Below are 22,225 nucleotides of genomic sequence, written 5' to 3'. Positions count from 1 at the left end.
TCCACGACAGCACAAGAAATGCTCCTGCTGTCACAGTGAAAAATTATGATTTGTGAAATGAAACATAACCCCTCCCATCCCCTTTAAAAAAAGTAATGGATAGTGCCATTGTTTGTTGATTTGTCAAAATTACATAATACAAAAATACAATAATACAAAATAATAGCAGATTTAGCACTGCAACCTGCCCTTGAACCAAACCTCTGCTGCAAAATATCATAGGGGAAACGGGTGAACGCATACAGTGCACACTATTTCTCCCTGGTTCTTTCCCTCTCTCTCTCACACCACACACGCACACACACACACACACACACACACACCAACACAGACTATTGTCTGTGAACTGTTGAACTGGAGGGTAAATAGCGAGAGGTAGGAGGTTAACGTGAGGCTAAGGTCAGGCCTGAACATATTCAATCATTTAGCACGGAACGAGCCGTATTCACGCCAGTAACACAATAACGCTCTTGAACACGAACTTTCAACTTGAAAGGAACGTAAAAGCCACATCGCCCCACAGAAACACAGGAAGGGAGCAGAAGCCCCCGCTCGCACGCAGTCGGCAAACGCCGTTACAGTTCAGCCAATATTCGCTGGTTGGAATGCGCTCGCGGTGCACGGTCAAACGGGTCAGGGAGGGCCAAGCGAGGCCAACTCTATAGGTAAAACCAGTTCAGCCCGCGAACCATCACAAATGAGTGGAGTTGTTTTGGGCCCAGAGCGATCCAGGCCCGCAACCACCCCAGCCACCCCCCCATCCTCCAACAGCAGAGTCCTGTATTTGTGGCTGCGGTCCAGCCGCGGCCTTGGCGGCTCGGTCACTATTAAACACAGCTGTTGCTGCCTTGCCTCTGGTAACACACACACACACACACACACACACACACACACACACAAACACAAACACAGAGAAATAGTTAGAGAGCCCATACTCTGTTTAGCATTATTATCTCCATCCGGATGCACAAAGCACCAAAATTAAGAACAGCGGGGGAGATTTAATTATACACAGATATGATTTTGCTGCCCTCCATTTTTACTCATATTCTCCTGGAGAATAAGGAAATATTGTATTAAGGTTGAAATATGAGACCGGGACAAAATCCAGCAGCAGCCTCCTGTGAACACTAAACTAGATATACTGGATACCACTGTGTTGGACTCGGAATGTTGATGAATCTACTATTCTTTCTGCTCCCCGCTGTGGAGCGCGCAACATAACAATATAACTGGCCCCTTATGGTTAGGAAAAAACGTTGGGATCTCATCGTCTCTAAGTTATAAGTTACTTCACAACTCGGCATCTTCACCAAATGTCATGATGATACACAGGGCTTTGTTTTGAGGCATTGAGGTACGGCAATATTATACTATTCAACAAGATTCAAGATTCAAGATTTTTATTGTCACTCCGTAGTACAAGTATCACGTGTGAAATTCTTGTGCTGTAGACTCCGTTACAACATAGTGCAAAAATAAAATAAAAAATAATTAAAAACAAGAGGCAAATATAGCCGCAAGCGGCGATGGGCGGGGTTCAAGCCTTGCGCAGATGACAAAGCTTCTGATTCTGACTAGGACATCCTCCTTGATATATCTGACAAGTTTCGCGATCATTGGACAAACAGGTGTGGAGTTACAGCCTTTTTTATGTTAAGCCACGCCCATTCTGGCGTTTATGGCGCCCCCTTTTGGTCGAATTGCACAAAATTTGACACACATGGTCTAGGATGGTCTCCGAAGACCTCCTGCAAGTTTCGTGAAGATTCCTTAATCGGTCATGAAGGTATGACAATTTAGCTGTGAGGCCACGCCCTCTCACAACTTTAACGATCAATATCTCGAAACGAAAGGAGATTTCAAAGGTTTCAAAAAGGCAGTTTGTAGAGCTTGCTCCATAGATGCTTCCTGTCGAGTCTGGTGCAAATCGGTCCAACGGTCTAGGAGGAGATGTCAAAAATGTGTTTTCCAAACTTTTCCAAATATCTCAAAAACTTTCCAGGCGGACATTGAGGGTCCTTATGGCAAACTTGTAGAGCAGGTCCACCTGAACATCTGGAAAAAAAAAGTTTGAAAATCGGACCAACGGCGTGGAAGTTAAGGCCTTTAACGTAAAACCTTCAATTATAGCGCCACCTTCAGGCCGATTCGAAAAATCTTTCTTGAGCAGCTACCTGCCACCAATATCTGTCATTGGGCCAAATGTCAGGTCTCTACCATTTACCAACTCACGGGAATTTGCGTTGGGGCAGATGAACAAGAACGGGAATAATAATAATAAACCGGGTGAAAAACAATAGGGTTTCAGCCCCTTCAGGGCTTGAACCCCTAACAAGCAATAAAGCAGTAAGACACGCCACAGACAGTGGCACATATGTGCAAATGGCATGAACATACTTTAAACATAATTAAACATAATTAAACATAGTAACATTCTGTTAGGTGCAAATAGCATATGCCTAATTAACATACTATTGAACATTAGTCATACGTGATGGTAGCAGCTGCAGTGCGGTACAGTACGGCTACTACACTATTTGTATATGTTAAGGAGTCTCGTGGCCTGCGAGAAGAAACTGTCCCTCAAGCGATTTGTGCGTGCTCTTGGGACCCTGTATCTCCTCCCTGAGGGTAGCAGGGAGAACAGACTGTTGTGGGGGTGGTTTATTTCTTTGATGATCTTCATGGACCTCCTGAGTCCTGAGGCACCGCTGGTTGTACAGATCTTGCAGTTCTGGCAGCTCACATCCTGTTACGTGCTGGACTGCAACCTAACGCAACCTAACGCAACATTTCAAAGGATGACATTGTGTTTCATCGTACAAATGGATGATGATATACTGCATGGTGACGATAGTGTATGATGCTCATTTGTGTTCTATTAGCATACGTTCACACAAGGTGGAAATAAGCTTCACTCTTATTCGCCAAAGTTGAAAAATTTCAACTCGATGAGGCGCTGGTGCGAAAATCATGTTCATGCCATGAAAATTCGTGCGACCAGCCTCATTCGCGCTGCCCGGGGCGAAGGCACCTCTGCCCCTGGTGTGAACGCCCCGTTAGGACTTAGTGTTCAAACTATATATTTTTTAACTTATTTTGCTCTAATAATGAAAAAGCGGTAGGCTCAACATGCTAAAACGATAATGAACAAGCGGGTTGCGTGAAGTACAATTTCCATAATGACTGGCTGTAGTTGTGTACTTACTTTCCCGCTCCATTTAGATTTTTCATTGTAGTTGTAAATAATTGACTGTCTACGGAACGTGGAACCCCACCTCTTCCTCCTTATGATTAGTCAGTCTACGCAGCGTGGAACCCCACCTCTTCCTCCTTATGATTAGTCAGTCTACGCAACGTGGAACCCCACCTCTTCCTCCTTATGATTAGTCAGTCTGCGCAGCGTGGAACCCCACCTCTTCCTCCTTATGGTTAGTCAGTCTACGCAGCGTGGAACCCCACCTCTTCCTCCTTATGATTAGTCAGTCTACGCAGCGTGGAACACCACCTCTTCCTCCTTATGATTAGTCAGTCTGCGCAGCGTGGAACCCCACCTCTGCCTCCTTATGATTAGTCAGTCTGCGCAGCGTGGAACCCCACCTCTGCCTCCTTATGATTACCGTAAATTCCGGACTATAAGCCGCGGCTTTTTTCCCGTTTTTTGGCCCCTGCGGCTTATATAACGGTGCGTCTTATCTATGGATTTTTTCAGAAAAAAAAAAAAAAATACAAATAAAATCTCTCTTTTTTAGCACTCTTTCTATCTATAAATCCACTTCTGTTTTAATTTCCTCTCTTGCCCTCTTTTCACCACACCGCGGACACTGTGTGCACTGTAAAAATAAACAACGGTGGTGTTGTGTTATGTTGTTTTGTTGAAATGTTATGGTAATACGGTAAATGGGAGCTTCCTCAAACAGCCATCCCGACAATCCCCTCTGTGCGTGACCACTTACATATGGTAATTACGGTAAGCAAACGGCCACTCGGCCATCAACTCCCTCCCCCGACTACCAGGAGAAAATCACAAACTTCGGCGAATTCACACAAAGGAAGATCAAGGAATATTCCATCGAACCGGAGCAGATCATAAATATGGATGAAGTGCCTTTGACGTTCGACCTGCCACTCACTCGGACTGTTAACAAGAAGCGCCCTGGAGGATTCTTTCACCAAAAAAAAGCTTTGCTCGTTCTCGACAGCATGAGAACGAGCAGTAGAAGCAACACTCTCACTTACCATGGGGAAGGTACGCAGAAATTCACACGAGGCAGCTTTCAAGTTGAAAGCAGTCAATCTCGCATTAAAAGAGGGAAACAGAGCAGCCGCGCGTAACCTGGGCATCGATGAGTCAATGGTGAGGCGTTGGACGGTGCAGCAGGAGGAACTGTCTCAGCACGGAATATTATAGGAGTGTGAAAACATCCACAATCACCAACAGGTTCCAAAACGCTGGACTGCTGCGGGATGAAGAGAATGACGCCGCCACAGCTGGCGCTGAGGGCCGTCAGAGGCTTCAGAGGCTGTTCGATGCCGACAGTGATGAAGAGGAGTTCGTTGGTTTTGAGTGACAATGAAGGAGAGAGGAGAGTGGTTGACGAAGCCACCCTGAACCTGTTCGTTTCCGACACTGAAGATGAGGACTTTGGTGGTTTCAGTACGCAGGAAGAAGAGGAAGACGAGGATTAGTGACTTGACTTCTCTGGTTACAGGTTTGCTGCACATATAGCCTATTGTTGTGTGATTTTGTCTGGGGATTAGTGACCTGACTTTTGTTTTGTTTTGTTGAAATGTTAATAAATGGGAGCTTCCCCAAACAGCCATCGCTTTCCCGACATTCCTCTCTGTGCACGAACCCTTTCATATGGTAATTAAACATCAAAACACCCGCGGCTTATAGACCGGTGCGGCTTATAGAAGAAAAAAATAGTCAATTTTGGTCCCGCGGCTTATAGACCGGTGCGTCTTATAGTCCGGAATTTACGGTAGTCAGTCTGCGCAGCGTGGAACCCCACCTCTTCCTCCTTATGGTTAGTCAGTCTACGCAGCGTGGAACCCCACCTCTTCCTCCTTATGGTTAGTCAGTCTACGGAGTGTGGAACCCCACCTCTTCCTCCTTATGGTTAGTCAGTCTACGGAGCATGGAACCCCTCCTCTTCCTCTTTATGATTACTCAGCGAACAAAAATAAACAGTCAGCTAGTGTCCTCCCCTAAAACAGTTGAACAGTTCTCAACAGGGGACCGCACTCTGCTCTGCGTAAACAGAAGCCAGCACTTTTTCCAACGCACCTGCTTTCCATCCGCCTTGCCGCTTCTTCCCATTGTTTATCTTTTATTTATGTATTTGTTTATTTGGACGGGACAGTGCAAAATTAATGAACACAGAAACCATGGAACAGATAATAAAACCTGGAACATAATAAAAGTGTAAAAATTGCCGGATTTAGCACAAGGCTAATTTCCATCCGTTGTCCTCAAAAAACATAAAACACAAGAAACATAAAACGTAAAACATAATAAAACATACATAGAACATAGGTAGCAGCAGTACACTCAAAAAATACGTAAAACATAAGTAGCAGCAATACACTCTAAAATACATAGCAACAATTGTCTTAATGTCTTAATGCAGGAAAGATGGCTGTTTGGTAGAAGCGGAATAGTGTGAACATGCCCCCCCCCCCCCCCTTCCCCACTGCTTCTGTCTCCTACCCTCTCCCACCAGGCCAGTGAGAAGGCCCACTTCATGACTGGGACAGACACCGCCAGCACCAGCAGTGTGCTTTCGGACTACGCTCGAATGATCCAGGACCTGGACGAGATGGTGAGGAAGCATTTCAACGAGTGGAGCCGCGGGCTGGACCGAGAGAGCCTCCAGAGGCTGGAGCGCCCCCTCATGGTGCGCTGCAAGGAGAACGCCGCCATGCTGGACATCAACTTTGACAAGTGGGTGACTTGAACACAGACGCACGCGTCCACACCACCATAGCGTCCCTCTGTGTGCGTGTAATGAAACACACGCAGGGAGTCACACAAACCCATACTTTGTGTGTTTAGGTTGGTAGGGCTTTGTATACAGTACACTGGAGACAGCTGTAAGGTCATGAACTTGTAATGTTAGAAGACACGCGGATGTTCTCACAACCACTTGCAGGCATCACATACTGTACTTAACTGTAACATGGCCATGGCCACTCATTACCGTACATTCTGAGTATACAAACACCAAATGTACACTGTACACTGTGTGTTTTCTTGTCCAGGAATCTGTTGAACTTGTTCTCTGAGGTCCTCTACTGGGATCGACTGAGGTTTGAGATCCCCCACTGTGTGTCCGACATCTACCAGCGCAGGGAGGACCTCAGGGCCCTCAGGGAGGGTGTGCTGCTGCTGGTCAGAGACTACAACAGGTTTGACACACGCACGCACGCGCCCATGCGCGCGGACACACATGCACATGCGCGTGCACACATACATACAAGAATCGGAACATGCAATATTTCAGTATTATTTGCTGCATGGACATACCAGTACCTTTTATTATTTGTGTTGTGATATCAAAGATCCTGGACATGCTGAGGATAAACTAATCAAACATCTGGCAAAATGTACTTTGCCTTTAGGACTGTTCCAAACCATTAGGATTCTGCTCAGCTATACTGTAGCCTCCTCACAGGGGAGCATTTAAGCATTATCACAACTCTAACACACATGCACGCACGTGTGCACACACACATATACACACGCGCACACATACACACAGATTTGTTTTGGTGACCTTTCAAGGACTGGGATTACTGAAATAGGGTTTAGCAGTAGCTATTGTTAAAACAGTTTAACACCATTACTCGTAGATGATGGAAATTACAGTAGAGTAGCTACAATGGTTTTTACATGGCCAACTTTTCCCCTCCTCAAGATTTTTTTTTTTTTATATCACTTGGGTCCCACAAGACGAGAAAGAGGGGATGACAAGTGATGTGGAGGGACGACACACACTTTTACTTTATTTCAGGGACAGTGCAGCATTAATGAACATTTACATGTAAATGTGCCGGATTATAGCCTTAGCTAATTTCCATCCGTAGTCGCTCGACAGGTGAGGTACAAGTGTTTTGAGTGAACACCTTTCAGAAAGGTGAATTTAACCGCACAGGGCTGTAAGCCTGGAGGTATACAGAGCCAGGGACCCTGCTCAGCTCAGCACAGGGCTGTAAGCCTGGAGGTATACAGAGCCAGGGACCCTGCTCAGCTCAGCACACACTCTTTTGGAAATGACAGCGCTGACTTTCCACCATGGGAGAGGATGACTGGCGGACAACCACAGGGGATGCTGCAGATCGTACTGTTAGGCGGGAGACTAGTAGATCCAGACGCCCACACTTGACGCTCTTGACACTTTGGTAAACTGGAGCTAGCAACAGACAAACTTGTGGGCAAGAACAAGGACTAGATGTAGACTGTTGCTGAGGTTGATCTTAAACTGAACTTATGTGAAGCTGGCAGAGCTGATTCTTATAGCCTTTGAACATGACATCACATTACAGTATGCCATAAGTGAAATCACTACAGTGACATCATACATGTATGTCAGGTGTAACATTACCAATGACGACAGGAGAGACTAGAGATCAAAGAATGAATAAAGTGATATTTATTACAATAAAGTGAATGATGCATTACAGAAAGAATGATGAGAATAAGTATTGTTATTAGTCTTTGGCGGTTAGACACCGCAGGGAGATCTTGAGAGAGCTGCATCAGCCCAGATCAGCATCCAGATATATCCCCCTGCAGTGTCTAGATACTGGTGGTGCTGGTGATCTCCTTCTGAGACTCATCATGATGAGACTCTTCCGACTGAAGAATCGGATAGGTCTGCGATGACCGGGAGGAGAGGGGGAGGAGGAGGGTGCAAGCCTGACAGCAGCGGTGTTTGAGAGGCTGAATGAGACAGAAAAAACATATTTAAGGAAACCGCCTCCAAGCAATTGGCTTACGACGGGGGTGAGAAGCAATGTGATAGGCTTACACTGGAGGTGTGTGGGGTGAGAGGTGATGAGAGCAGTGATGTGACACTATGCTATTGGTTAACAGAGACTGGGCGGCAGCTGATTGTTCATTGAAACCCGGAAATTGACAGCTTATTATGATCTTGTGAGTAGATTGAAGAGTGGAGATATAAAGTGAATTAAGGAAGTGTAAATGGATATTATAGTCTTCCTGGCTTGAACTTATGTTAACACATTCACTGCCAGCCGTTTTTTTTTTTACTGTAGGTAGCTTCTGCCAGAGGTTTTTTTTGAGGATTCTGGCTCATCTTTCAAGACCCGAGGATTCTTTTCTGCTAAGATTTTGTGAACACAAAATATCTCAAAAGAACTAATAGAATGTGTGCTTTCTCTGTCTAAAAGAGTTAGTTTGTAGAGTTAGTAGTTATGTAGGCATTAGCACTTGAATACAGCATGGTTTCAGCGTCTGAAAATTTAAGCTGAGATAAATAACTTTTTGTGAAATTCGATAGAACAGTCACTTTAACCATTCATTTTTGGCATCAGTAAGACGTCAGACATCTAAACAATAGTTTTGAACAGTAATTACCTCCATAACAGCAGGAAACCCCCCTCTCTTTCAAACTCCTCCCTCCGTGTGTGTTCTTCTTGGCTGCAGCGGGCGTGTCACAAGCGAGTTGCTGCTGCTGCTGCTCCTGTCTGCTGGCGGCCGCTCTTTGGGCAAGTCTGGATGGGCTCGCTCGTTTCTTGCGGTTTCGGTTGAGAGCTTTGATGAAGCTTTTGCGATTCTGGTCTTATTTATGCTGCGTGTTTCAAAGTGTGTTGCACCCATAATCTATTATGCAAATTTGCAATCCCCCGCCGCCAGCTCCCTGCGCGAAAACGAAAGCGTTTTCGCCAATCCATTTTACAGTAGAATGGTTTCATCGCGCGTTTCCCTGCAGTTTTGGCTGGGCATTTTCTAGTCTGGAGAGCACTGTCGCCACTTAGTGGGTCGGTGGAATGGGTTGTACACGTTCGGTGGCTCCCATATTTATATAGAAGATGTAAAAGGGTTAGATGCACATCCCACCGTCAAAAAAATTTTTTTTTTTTTTTTAAGTATTAACTCATTGAGTGCCAGCCACTTTTGGAGAACGGACGCTCCCAGTGCCAGAGTTTCAGAGCGTTTTCAGTGATTTCTCGAGGCCCACAGAATATTGTGTGATATTACTATGTAAACACTGAACACGCACAAAGAACGATGAGACTCTATTCTATCATCTGCAAAAAAAAGTATATTGATCCCATTTTCCGTTCTTTAGTTATGAGCCGGAGAAAATAGCTTGATTCATCCAAAAACAGCAATTTTTTTCTAGAAGCTGAGATAATTGGCCTTTTGTGAAATTAAACATTTCAAGCACATCACTGACTCTGAAGCTTGCTGCTGGTGGGCATCGGATATTCTGGCTTGCGTTTGTCAATCCTGTCCTGCTGCCTGGGTCTGTCTGGGTGTTGCGTGCTGCTCTGCGTGCCCCCCCCCCCCCCCCCCGCCCCGCCCCGCCCCGCCTCGCCTCAACTGCACACTCCTCCTCCTGTCTGTGGTGGCTCTCTGCTGAGTTTGCTGTGCGCGACATCCAGCTTTTTTACAGCGTTCCGCGTGTGTTTGTCACCGGCAACGATGCTTCCAGTTGAGAATAATAACAACTCCACGGTGTGGATGTGCGGATGTGCTGTCGCAACCGACACGGAGCGGCTCAATTGTGGGAGCAGATTGGCTGCTGCTGCAGGCACAGCTGCAGTAACGTGCTTCAGCATATCGATGCATACGGATGCGATGCGATTTCCGTTTCCATAACGACTTCTTCTTTGTTTTTTCCTTGCCTTTCTGTTATGTGGAGAGCACTGTCGCCACCTAAGGGTTCTGTAAAATAGGTTATAGACCTCCAATAGCTATAATATTTGTACAGGAGAGGCAGAAGGCTTTGATCGACGCCCCACCGTCAAAAAACGCAATTGACGAACATGTCCGTCCTTGGCACTCTACGTTACTATTTGAAATGACGAACATGTCCGTCCATGGCATTCAATGAGTTAAGAACTACATTAGACCCAGTGTAAGGTTAAGTGCGTGCACAAACAGCTTGATATTTCTCAGCGCTGCCCTTTGGGACATTATGTGTGTGTTACTGTGTACAGGGAAAGAGAAGAAGAAAAGGATGTGTGTTACTGTGTACAGGGAAAGAGAAGAAGAAAAGGATGTGTGTTACTGTGTACAGGGAAAGAGAAGAAGAAAAGGATGTGTGTTACTGTGTACAGGGAAAGAGAAGAAGAAAAGGATGTGTGTTACTGTGTACAGGGAAAGAGAAGAAGAAAAGGATGTGTGTTACTGTGTACAGGGAAAGAGAAGAAGAAAAGGATGTGTGTTACTGTGTAGCTACAGGGAAAGAGAAGAAGAAAAGGATGTGTGTTACTGTGTACAGGGAAAGAGAAGAAGAAAAGGATGTGTGTTACTGTGTACAGGGAAAGAGAAGAAGAAAAGGATGTGTGTTACTGTGTACAGGGAAAGAGAAGAAGAAAAGGCCACCATAGATGTTGTTGTAATGTTTTCTAGTCTGTCAAACATTTCCCATTGTGAAATTGTTGCCTCTCTCAGCTGTCAGGATGAGAATTTACAGGCTTCTCATGCCAAATGAAAGCACACATACTACAGTTTTAGTTATTATACTGATCCAATAATACTTACTCAATGACAAAAACACACTAATATTTACTTTATGCACATCTGAGCCTGTGTGTGTGTGTGTGTGTGTGTGTGTGTGTGTGTGTGTGTGTGTGTGTGTGTGTGTGTGTGTGCGTGTGCGTGCATGTGTGTGTGTCAGGATCATTGCGGCGCTGGCTCCTGACGAGCTGCGTCTGTTCCGCGAGCGGATCCGTTTCCTGGATAAGAAGGTTCAGCCGGGCCTGACCAAGCTGCTGTGGGCGTCCAAAGGCACCTCCAGCCTCTTCATCAGCGACTGTAACCTGCACGTCAGCAAGGTCCTAACACACTACCCACCACTAACTGATGTGTACATGTGGAAAGATACATTGTTGCTGTGTGAATCTATGGTTTCACTGTCCTGTACATACATGAAAGGCTTAATTAAGGTTAGGCATTTAGCCTAGCCTTTAACGAGGGTTAAGGCTTAGTTTAGGATTAGGGCCAGTGTACTATAAACTGCCCTTCAGAGAGAGGAAGTGACACCTGTGGGCGTCTGGGTAGTGTAGAAGTCAAAGCACTTGCCTACCTCCGTGGACACCCGAGTCCAGTTCCCGGTAGCGGGACTTCTGGCTCGGTCAGATGTTCCTATAGACACAAATGGCCGTGTCTGCGGGTGGGAAGCCCATGGGGTATGAGTCATGGTCGCTGCACCAGCTCCTCTGGTTGGTCTGTTAGAACTGGGGGGAGGGGAATAGCGCGATCCCCCCACACGCTACGTCCTGCCGGTGAGACACCTCGCCGTCAGGTGAAAAGAAGCAGCTGTATCAGAGGAAGCATGTGCTAGTCTACAACTTTACCCAGATTGGCAGAGGGGGTGGAGCAACACCCAGGACAGCAGGGGGGAATTGCCTAAGTACAATTGGGGAGAAAAAACTTGATAAAAAAGGAGAGAGGGAAGTGTGTGTGTGTGTGTGTGTGTGTGTGTGTGGGCGCCTGTGTGCATTAAATGAACAGGACAACTTGATTAAGTCTAGTTTATTGTGAAGAAGTGGGCTTAATGAGGGGTGTTGGTTTTAACGTGCTAAGAGAAACACGCTGGCATGATACAATGAGAGCCATTTGTTATATACCAGGAAAGCTTATTTGTAGAAGATCACATTGAATTATACATTTAGCACAGAGACGTTAAGCCCTGATTGTCTTAGCTGCAGGTACTGTAAAGATGCAGGTAGTGTAAAGATGGTACTGTAAAGATGCAGGTACTGTAAATATGGTACTGTAAAGATGCAGGTACTGTAAAGATGCAGGTACTGTAAAGATGCAGGTACTGTAAATATGGTACTGTAAAGATGCAGGTACTGTAAAGATGCAAAGATGCAGGTACTGTAAAGATGCAGGTACTGTAAAGATGCAAAGATGCAGGTATTGTAAAGATGCAAAGATGCAGGTACTGTAAAGATGGAGGTACTGTAAAGATGCAAAGATGCAGGTACTGTAAAGATGGTACTGTAAAGATGCAGGTACTGTAAATATGGTACTGTAAAGATGCAGGTACTGTAAAGATGCAGGTACTGTAAAGATGCAAAGATGCAGGTACTGTAAAGATGCAGGTACTGTAAAGATGCAAAGATGCAGGTACTGTAAAGATGCAACGATGCAGGTACTGTAAAGATGCAAAGATGCAGGTACTGTAAAGATGCAGGTACTGTAAAGATGCAAAGATGCAGGTACTGTAAAGATGCAAAGATGCAGGTACTGTAAAGATGCAGGTACTGTAAAGATGGGCGCATAGAAAATAGATGCAACCCCAGTGGATTGGAAGGCACGAGATACAATAGAGCTGATGAAATTAGGTCAAATCTGAGGGGTTGCAGGCTCGGATGCTGCAGCACGTCGAGGAGCCGGCGCTGAACCGTATGTAGGTTATCTTTGATGTATTTATTACAAATCTTGCACGACCTCCCCGACCTCGCCGAGCACAGCTGGAGACACGACTGCAAGAGTAACTCCGTAGCAACACCAAATGGATGGTGTTACACTGGCCTGCATCCATCCATCCACCACACACACAAACAAACACACACACACACATTTTTCTGACGTTTTCTCATGGATAAACCCCCTTCTTGCAGATCTGGGGAGAGCCGTAGATGTGCACTTACTTCCTCGGATACATGTGCAGTCACTAGCCACTTCTTTCCATGGCGCAGGGCCAGCTGCCCCGCCGGGGTCAGAGGATGAAAAAGTCAGGACAGTCAGTCAGTCAGTCAGTCAGTCATGGACGTTTAGTGAGTTTAGTGGGAAAATGGCCATAGCTAGGAAGGTGCTATAGAGTCAGGATTCGAGGGGTGGGTGGCTTGATTGGCTAGGAGGATATGGGTGGTGTTGGGGGGGGGGGAAGGGCAAGGGAAGGGGGGCGATAAGGGGAGATGCACCATAGGCTTAAAGGTTTGCGTTTGTTTTCACCTGACAGCAAAGTTTCACCAGCAGGACGTAGCACGTGGGAGCATCACGCTATTCCCCCTCGGTTCCCCTCCCCTCGCTCCTTCCCCTCCTCCCTCCCTCGCTCCTTCCACACTCACTCAGTCACTCACTCACTCATTCACACTCTCTCCTGGCCGCTTAGCTGTCATCGTAACATCCAAAGCATTTTCAGGCCTATAAACATGTGGAGGGCGGAAATCAACGGAGCAGAGGAGCAGAGGAGGCAGGCTGGCTGCGGTCCAGGCCATGATACATAGAGTGTTGGGGGGAGCTGTAGTCGGGCCCACAAAGGTCATAAAATGGAGAGATGGACTGCCTTGATTTCTACTATAGCATTCAGTTATATCCACAGGGAAAAGCGTGTGTGTGTGTGTGCATGCGCGCGCTCATGCGTGTGTGTGTGTGTGTGTGTGTGTGTGTCAGCTCGAGCTTGTGTGTTCAAGCGTAAGAATGTGAATATGTTTGTCATCTCTACATCTCTACTCATATGCATTAGGGAGCAATAGGCATTAACCATCATTATGGATAATTTATGGGACATGACACACACACACACACACACACACACACAATGTAGAGTGTGTACAGTTGAAAAACAATAATATAAGCCTGGGGCTGAGATGCCAGGGGGCAGCTGGAGCTAAGGCATGAAGCATGCGTAATGAAAGCTTAAGGCTCATTGGCTGGAGCTGAGGCATGTGGCATGCCTAATGAAAGCTTAACGCTCATTGGCAGGGATTGCCACTGTGCTCCTCTCCGGGGATTTAAGATCAGGCCTGCGTCAAGCCAATGTCAAGATCTGCCCCGCCCAAAGTCAAAAGCCCGCCAGTGTCTCTCCATGTTTCATCTTACAGTAGGTAGACAGAGAGAGAGAGAGAATCTGCAAAAGAGATCTAAACTAGCTCAGAACAGCCACCCTCCTTCCTCTCCAGAACAGCCACCCTCCTTCCTCTCCAGAACAGCCACCCTCCTTCCTCTCCAGAACAGCCACCCTCCTTCCTCTCCAGAACAGCCACCCTCCTTCCTCTCCAGCAACAGTCTCTCTCAGAGGATTATTGTGCGCGCCGTGCCTTATCCCCATGAAAGCCATAAAATCCGGAGATTTGAGCTTGGATCTGGAATTTTGAGTGAGAGCGGAATTACTCTCCTTAGGAATTAGGCCCAGCAGTGCAGAGAGAGAGAGAGAGAGAGAGAGAGAGAGGGAGAGAGGTGATACATATATAGACAAATTCATAGAGAAAGAGGTGCAGGGGGAGAGAGAGAGAAAGGGGGGGGGGGTGTTGAATCTGGGTGTGAACGTGCTCTCCTTGCTTCCACAAATTGAAAAGGAAAGTCTTGGATGTATGTTGGCCTGATGCTGTCAAGGATAAGGCCTGTCTGCAGTAATTCAAACCAGAGAGCGAGAGAGAGAGAGAGAGAGGATGTGAGGCGCTTCTTGTCGTGTTTGAGATGTCAGAGCCATGATATCCGTATGTAATGAGCTCCCCTCTGATCTGGAGAACCACAGTCAGGGAGGGAGGGAGGGAGGGAGGGAAGGAGGGAGGGGAAGAGACAGAGACAGAGAGGGGGTGGTGGTGGTGGAGAAGGAGGCTTCTCAGTGGGAGAATGGAAAGGTGGCCTTTGAGAGGTGGAGGAAAAGACACAGCACTGTCAGGCTATAGAGTACCCATGGGTGCAGTATTCCACCTGCAATTAACTTCTTCCTTTTCTGGTGTTCTCCTCTCTCCTCTAGGTCCAGTTGTTAGTGGACGAATATAAGGAAGCCAATGTGGCCATCTCCGACCTGTGTCGCCAGATCAGTGAAACCTTGCTGCTTAGAGTGGACGGCAAGACTGTGTACAGGTAACAACACAGACACACAATGCAGCCATGGTCGCACAACATCCCTCCCAGTGCAGTAAATAGACAGAATGATCTAGCTGTGATTGATGTACCTCTCAGATAGAGACACTGCGGAGCGCGTCATCATTCAAAAACCACACCCAACACGGGGGGGAAACACAAAGGACCACTATACCACGCCAACTTCTAGCAAAACAAACCGTGGCTAACCGGGTGAACAAAGGAACTCTCGTCAGATACAGATAGTTTTACAGATATCTAGGAGGAATTGGCTAGTGTCAAATAATGAGATGACGTGTGCGTTTACTTTACATTTATTTGAACTGCGAACGAGACGTGAGCTGATCACGTTTGTCTGCTGACTTTCTGCTTCCTGAAACCCCCCCCCAATCCTGGCGTTCTCCTGTGTCACGTGTTGCACACAAAGATCAGATACACGAAAGATGAGCACTCCAACTTACTTAATTGACAGCTAGATCCACATTTTTCTTCTCAACGGCTTCCTTGTTTTGCTCGGGAGTACAAAAAAACTTTAATTGGGGATTTTTTACATTTGTTGTCTGCACAGCCCCACCACACAACAGCTTTTAGCTATGTTTAATTCAAGGAAAATGACGCTGGTGTATCGAACTGAATGGAGAGCTTTCCCCCGTGATGGGCGTGGCCTATTTCATGCAGTGTCTCTATAGCGCTCACTGCAGAAAGCTAATGTACTGTGTCTTTTGAATGACTACTTGAAACATGTTTGATGCCTTTCTCTCTTTACAGGGATAAGTAAATTAATAGCTTTCCTTTTCTTGGTCTTCTTCATCCTCATCCTCTTTTTGTCATAGTATTTTTGTAGTGCTACGATCTTAGCATAAAGTAAATTGATTCAGTTTTATGTTGACAGAGTGCAAAACGCAATTTGGTGGATTATATAATGGTGGGAGAAGGTACGAATCCATAGGTAAGAGAATACTGGTGGCATTTTTTCATGTTCTGTTAAATTTTGCTGATATGTTGCCTGCGATTTTCCAATGTGCAAAAAGGGGGAAAAGAAAACTGTATTACTTCTGTGCGGGTCACATATCTCACATAGCCTATGTTGCATATTATGCAGCATGTCACTTTTTGGCATTAAATTTGAGGGCAGAATTAATTCATCTGATTTTTGAATGGAGTTTGGTCTGACATTGTTCTGTGCTATTCCAGGCAAATGAAACCTGGTAAATGTCCCATGTTTTGGGATTTCACATTCCTTTTATTCATAGACTTATTTTATTTTTATTTTTTTCCAATATGTTTATTGTCATTTTTTCCCTTATACACAACATACAGTGACAATACAACTTAAAAGACCAGACATTTTACAACACACACACACACACACACACACACACACACACACACACACACACACACACACACACACACACACACACACACACACAATCAACCTGCAACAATTCAAACTAAATACAGATAAACAAATCAAACACTTCCTCCATATTGCTCACTTTTTTTTTTTTTTTTTAACAAATTTTCAAGCAAGACCTCCGCCTCCATCTCTCATGAAACGCATGTATGGCTCCCAGAGCTGAGCAAAATCTTTCCCTTTGCCCTTAGCAATGTACGTTAGTCTTTCCAGGCCAATACATTCAGAAAGTTCCCGTTTCCACATTTTTAGTGATGGCGCATCCATATTCTTCCAGCAAAGTGCGATAGCTCTTCTGGCTTGAAGAAGTCCAAAGTCCAGTAGTTTAGCTTGTTTTGTTGTTTGCACAAAGTCCCCCGGATAGATACCAAGCACACAGAGTTTGACATTAAGAGGAACCTTAATATCAAATATCTTTGACAAACAATTTATGACACTCTTCCAGAAGTTTTGAATCTTTGAACATCCCCATAGACAATGAATTAGAGTACCTTTTTCTTCCAAACACTTAGTACAGACATCAGGAATGTTAGCAGACATGTGGTGAAGTTTGACCGGAGTTATGTACACCCTCATTAACCATTTATATTGAAGTAATTTAAACCTTGTGTTTATTGTTTGCTTTTGTGCTTTTAAACAAGCATCACACCAATCTTCCTCATCAATGTCTTCTTGTATGTCTGTTTTCCAAGCATTTAATTTATCTAATGATGATTCAGTGCTATATTCAACCAACATGTTGTAATACCTAGAAACATGGCCTTTCCCTTCTAAATTCGCAATTGTCATCGCTTCAAGTGTTGACAAGGGTGGAATACATGCCATCTGTTCACATCTCGATGCCATGAAGCTTCTTAACTGTAAATATTTAAACAAATGCTTTTTAGGTATTTGGTATTTCTGACATAATTGATCAAAAGAAAGCAAAACATCTTTTACATACAGATCTTCAATTTTCTGAATACCCTCCATACTCCATAACTTAAATCCTCCATCCCTTCTACCAGGTTTAAATTGTTCATTGCCCCAAATAGGAGTATATTGTGATAGTACTGGCGTGTCACCTATATGTTTGTGTGCTGCATACCAAACCAAAATGTTGTTTTTAAGAAAAGGATTTTTTGTTTTTTTTCTCAATGTTTTAACATCCGAGGAGTACATATACAACTTTAATGGTAGATCTGGAATGGACTCTTGCTCAATGCTTACCCACGCTGGGGGTGTCGTTGTACAGAAGTAATATGATGCTGAAGTCAATTGGGCTGCCATATAATACCATCTAAGGTTGGGAAGCTGGAGTCCTCCTCTCTCATAAGGCAGATAAAGAAGTCTAAGGCGGAGTCTAGCCCTCTTTTCATTCCAGATAAATTGTCTAAACAATTTGTCAAGCTTGTCATAAAACACATTTGGTAGTGGCAATGGGAGTGTTTGAAAATAATGTAAAAATTTTGGTAAAATTGTCATTTTTATTAGATTTATTCGCCCTACCATAGATATAGGTAAACTGGACCAGCGACTCAATGTTTCAGTTACACTGTCTACCAGGGGATCATAGTTCGCTGAGATTATCTCCTTGAGTTCAGGGGTGATTTTAATACCCAAGTACCGAAATCCCTCCATGGTTGTTGCAAATGGAGTACTGATTATGGGATTATGTCTTTCTTCTTTATTGAGAAACATCAATACTGATTTGGAATTGTTAATTTTATATCCGGAGAACGCCCCAAAATTGTCAATCAGAGTGATCAGGTCAGGTATACTAGTTTTTAGATTGGTTAGAAAGAATATAATATCGTCTGCATATGAAGATATGCAATGTTCTCTCCCACCAATTGTAATACCTGATATTCCTATATGTGCTCTCACGGCCATAGCTAGAGGTTCGATTGCTAGTATGAAGAGCAACGGGGAAAAAGGACACCCCTGCCGAGTAGACCTCCACAGACTAAAAGGTTTTGAGATGTTATTGTTGGTTAGGACTTCAGCGGTTGGGTTTGTGTATAGTAGTCGAATCCATTTGAGAAAGGTCTCGCCTAGCCCAAATCTGGGAAGTAACTCAAAAAGATAATCCCATTCGATCCTATCAAACGCTTGTCGTGCGTCTACTGATAGCATTGCTGTGTCCTTTTCATTATGTCGTTCATATAGTATATTCAACACCCTTCTGATGTTGTGATAGCCCTGTCTATTTCGTACAAAACCTTGTTGATCATCAATAACCAGCTGCGGAATATGTTTATCCAACCTACTAGAAAGTGCTTTGCATAGTATTTTTGTGTCACATCCCATGAGACAAATTGGTCTGTATGATGAGCATTCATTTGGGGGTTTGTTTGGTTTTAATATTAAAGTTATTATGGCTAATCTTAATGAATCTGGAAGTGATTCATAGACTTATTAAAGATGTTTAATGAAGGCTTTAAAGTTCACGACTAGACAAAACTGTTTTATAACGCTGCAGAGAAAAGTTGCAGTGGCATAAACTCCCCCGTGTCAGCTGGAATCAAGCCCACTTTGACTCAGCTTGTCAGGTGGCAGGTGTCTGGTTTTAGAATATCGCTTTAGAAAATTGTTTATGAGTGTGTATTATGATTGTAGGTTTGTGTTAATATGCTTTGGCAACGTATTGTATGCAGTCATGCCAATAAAGCCACTTGAATTTTATTATTATTATTTTATTTGTTATTGTGTGTGTCTGGATGCTGGACGCTAAGTTGCTTTCACGGGAAGTCCGACAGAGGATATATATTTTTTAACCCTCCTGTAAATATTTATAACTATACTGCGATAACACGGCGTAATCCTTGGGATAAATGAATCCTTTCATGAGGAGGGAACTCTTCATTTCCTCCACAGGGAGTACAAAGGAGGAGAGCATCTATTTTCCTGAGATGACACAGTAAACACCATGTTGGTGACATTTTATAGATAATACTCTGACTAGGGATGTCAACGGTTAACCGTTAATCGATTAACCGTCGCTAACGTCGTTGTTCGGTTATTGCTGTCGGTCTATCAGTTAATATTAAAAAAAAAAAAAAAAAAAAAAAAATTTTTTTTTTTTTTTTTTGGTCTATTTACTCAATGAGCTCATGCCCAAACAAGGCGTGTCTATTTAGATGCTGAAATGTTAATGCTTTTTGTGACAATTCTAACACAAAAAGAATTTGTGTTGAAATGTTGATGCTTTTTGTTAATGCTTGTTAATGCTTTTTGTGTTAGAAATTCTAACACAAAAAGCATTAACATTTCAGCATCTAAATAGACACGCCTTGTTTGGGCATGAGTTCATTGAGTAAATAGACAAAAAAAAAAAAAAAAAAAAAAAAATATATATATATTAAAAAATTATGAATTAACCGATAGGTTAATCGATTATTAGCGTCGGTTAATCGAAAGTGAAATTAACCGAAAATTGACATCCCTAACTCTGACGTCCCGTCCACTAAGGCAGCATGAATCGGCACTAGAGCTGACAGATACACTGAAGTAGAGTATGGAAAGATGGAAACAAAGAGTCGCAAGTTTCAACTCGTCTCGTCGTCCATTTCATGTAAACTCCCCTTAAACAAACAAGATCACCTCAATGCCCCCCTTTCACAAATATCGCTTCCAGTGCCGCCCGACATTCTCTGAACCGCCCCCTTGAGAAACACTAATCTAGAGCATCTAGCCATTGTTCTTGTGGTTGTTCCCAGGGATCTGGAGTTTGAGGAGGAGCAGAGGGCCCACCAGCAGAAGCAGCTCCAGACGCTGCGCTCAGCACACCAGAATATTGTCAACATCATGTCCCGCGTCCATGACATCTTCCGCAGTGACGGCCCTGAGGTCTGTCCTGGGTTGCCCCTTCATTCACAATTGGTGGAGTCCCTGAAGATTTGCCAGCACTACGGAAAAATTAATCTTCTCGGCTTACTGCTCAATCAAAACACATTTATAAGGCTTATTGTATGTTTTGTGATGTACAGTAAGTCTGAGTCGACAGGAGAGGTCAGAGAAGCAAGGTACTGACAGTAACCCCCAACTGCTCCAGTGCAGCTAGTCAGTGGCCAACTGTTGATTAGTTGATTTTCATTTGATTAAAGATCATAATAATAATAATAATAATAAAATTAAAATTAAAAATTGTAATAGGGAAAAGTCTGGAATTAAACAAGCGCTGAAATTCCAGCTCTGAAATTACTTCCTCTCCCATTGTTAGCAAAGACTTTATAGCAAACACTTTTGTGTGTGTGTCTGTGTGTGTGTGTGTGTGTGTGTGTGTTCTTTTTTTCTTTTCTTGATGTAAAGTAACTCCAGTTAACAATCCGACTGTTTTGAGGAATGAGAAATAGTGCAGCACTGTGCCCAGACAGGTGCACGTACAGGTCGAGGGTTCGACCAGCCGTTTGGAGGTGCAATCCAAAAAATCTGGATAATACCGATGATGCGTTTACCTAGCGCCATCGAGGATTATGTCTTTTTTTTTCTCTTTTTCTCTCTCCGCCACTCTAAGAGGAATATATAAGAGGATTAGCCAACTAAGTGTGTAGCTGTATCTAATGATTGTCTCTCTCTCCTCGCTCTGTGTGTGCTGAAGGTCCAGCAGCAGTGGGTGACCTACACAGAGAAAGTGGACCGCATGGTGGAGGAGGCACTGAGGCGCAACATCAAGCGCTCCCTGCAGGAGCTGTCCAGGGCCATTAACGGAGACAGCAAGACTTCACCAAACCCCCTCTTCAGGGTGCAGGTGGTACTACGCCAGGGGCCTCCACCGACCACACCACAGGTAACCCCACCCCCACCCACCCCAACTAGGTCACAGTCTCTATTCTGGTTGTTTTGTTTTTTGGTCATACAACACACATGTAGTAGCTGCTACTATCAGCAAACGCCACTTGTATCCATTTCTCAAACAGCAGAGACTCCCACAACACAGCCAATATGCTCCAGGCTGACTCTTTATCATCAAACAAGTATTAGCGACTTGTGCACCTCTGCTTTCTCCATTTTCATTTCATTCTGTTGTTGTTGTAAACTGTCAGCTGCTTACATAGCGTGAAATACAGCCTCTTCATCCACATGATTGGTCAGGACAGGTCATTTTCCAAAGCGGCAGTTTCCCACTAGGGGTCCTTGAGGGGGTTCCAGGGGCTCCCCAGTACACTGGTGAATTATTCAACGTCATCATTTACAAGAAGTTGACACAATTAGAGATTATAGCATCATAGTGTCTGTTATCTCTCTACCTGCAATACAGACAGTCATGGGGTTCTGGACAAAATCATATCTGACAATAACAATATTCTCAGATTTGGGTCTGACACCCCATTTACACCTGGTTTTTAAATGTGACCTGTATCCGGATAAGTTATCTGGATGTTATCTGGATAAGGAAAAATGCATGTTAATGCAAGGTGCAAATGCATCATGATCAGGATGTGATCAGAACTTCCTGACCACATCTGGAGGTATAGCCTGGCTCACATTGTGTTCAGATCTTTTTACACCCCATTTACACCTGGTTTTTAAATGTGACCTGTATCCGGATAAGTTATCTGGATGTTATCTGGATAAGGAAAAATGCATGTTAATGCAAGGTGCAAATGCATCATGATCAGGATGTGATCAGAACTTCCTGACCACATCTGGAGGTATAGCCTGGCTCACATTGTGTTCAGATCTTTTTACACCCCATTTACACCTGGTTTTTAAATGTGACCATTATCCAGATAACTTATCTGGACACAGGTCACATTTAAAAGCCAGGTGTGAATGGGGTGAGAGAGACATGGGGTCTGTGG

At 44.3% G+C, this 22,225-nt stretch overlaps 1 protein-coding gene across 1 annotated transcript in view; it reads left to right on the top strand.

Moving 5' to 3' along the window:
• dnah2 (dynein, axonemal, heavy chain 2) overlaps window positions 1–22,225 on the top strand; it is a gene marked incomplete at both ends in the record, with an annotated part of 313,900 nt that overhangs the window by 58,056 nt on the left and 233,619 nt on the right. The window contains 6 exons of the mRNA XM_083640125.1: window positions 5,730–5,950; window positions 6,268–6,414; window positions 10,878–11,034; window positions 14,916–15,025; window positions 20,141–20,270; window positions 21,022–21,210. Coding sequence (XP_083496251.1) covers window positions 5,730–5,950; window positions 6,268–6,414; window positions 10,878–11,034; window positions 14,916–15,025; window positions 20,141–20,270; window positions 21,022–21,210 — 954 coding nt within the window. The remainder of the gene's footprint in view (window positions 1–5,729; window positions 5,951–6,267; window positions 6,415–10,877; window positions 11,035–14,915; window positions 15,026–20,140; window positions 20,271–21,021; window positions 21,211–22,225) is intronic.

This window comes from Poromitra crassiceps (assembly GCF_964638095.1).
Source record: "Poromitra crassiceps genome assembly, chromosome: 7".
Classification (NCBI taxonomy): domain Eukaryota; kingdom Metazoa; phylum Chordata; class Actinopteri; order Beryciformes; family Melamphaidae; genus Poromitra; species Poromitra crassiceps.
Note: the sequence above shows the minus strand (reverse complement) of the source record. Positions and strands in the feature narration are given on the sequence as shown.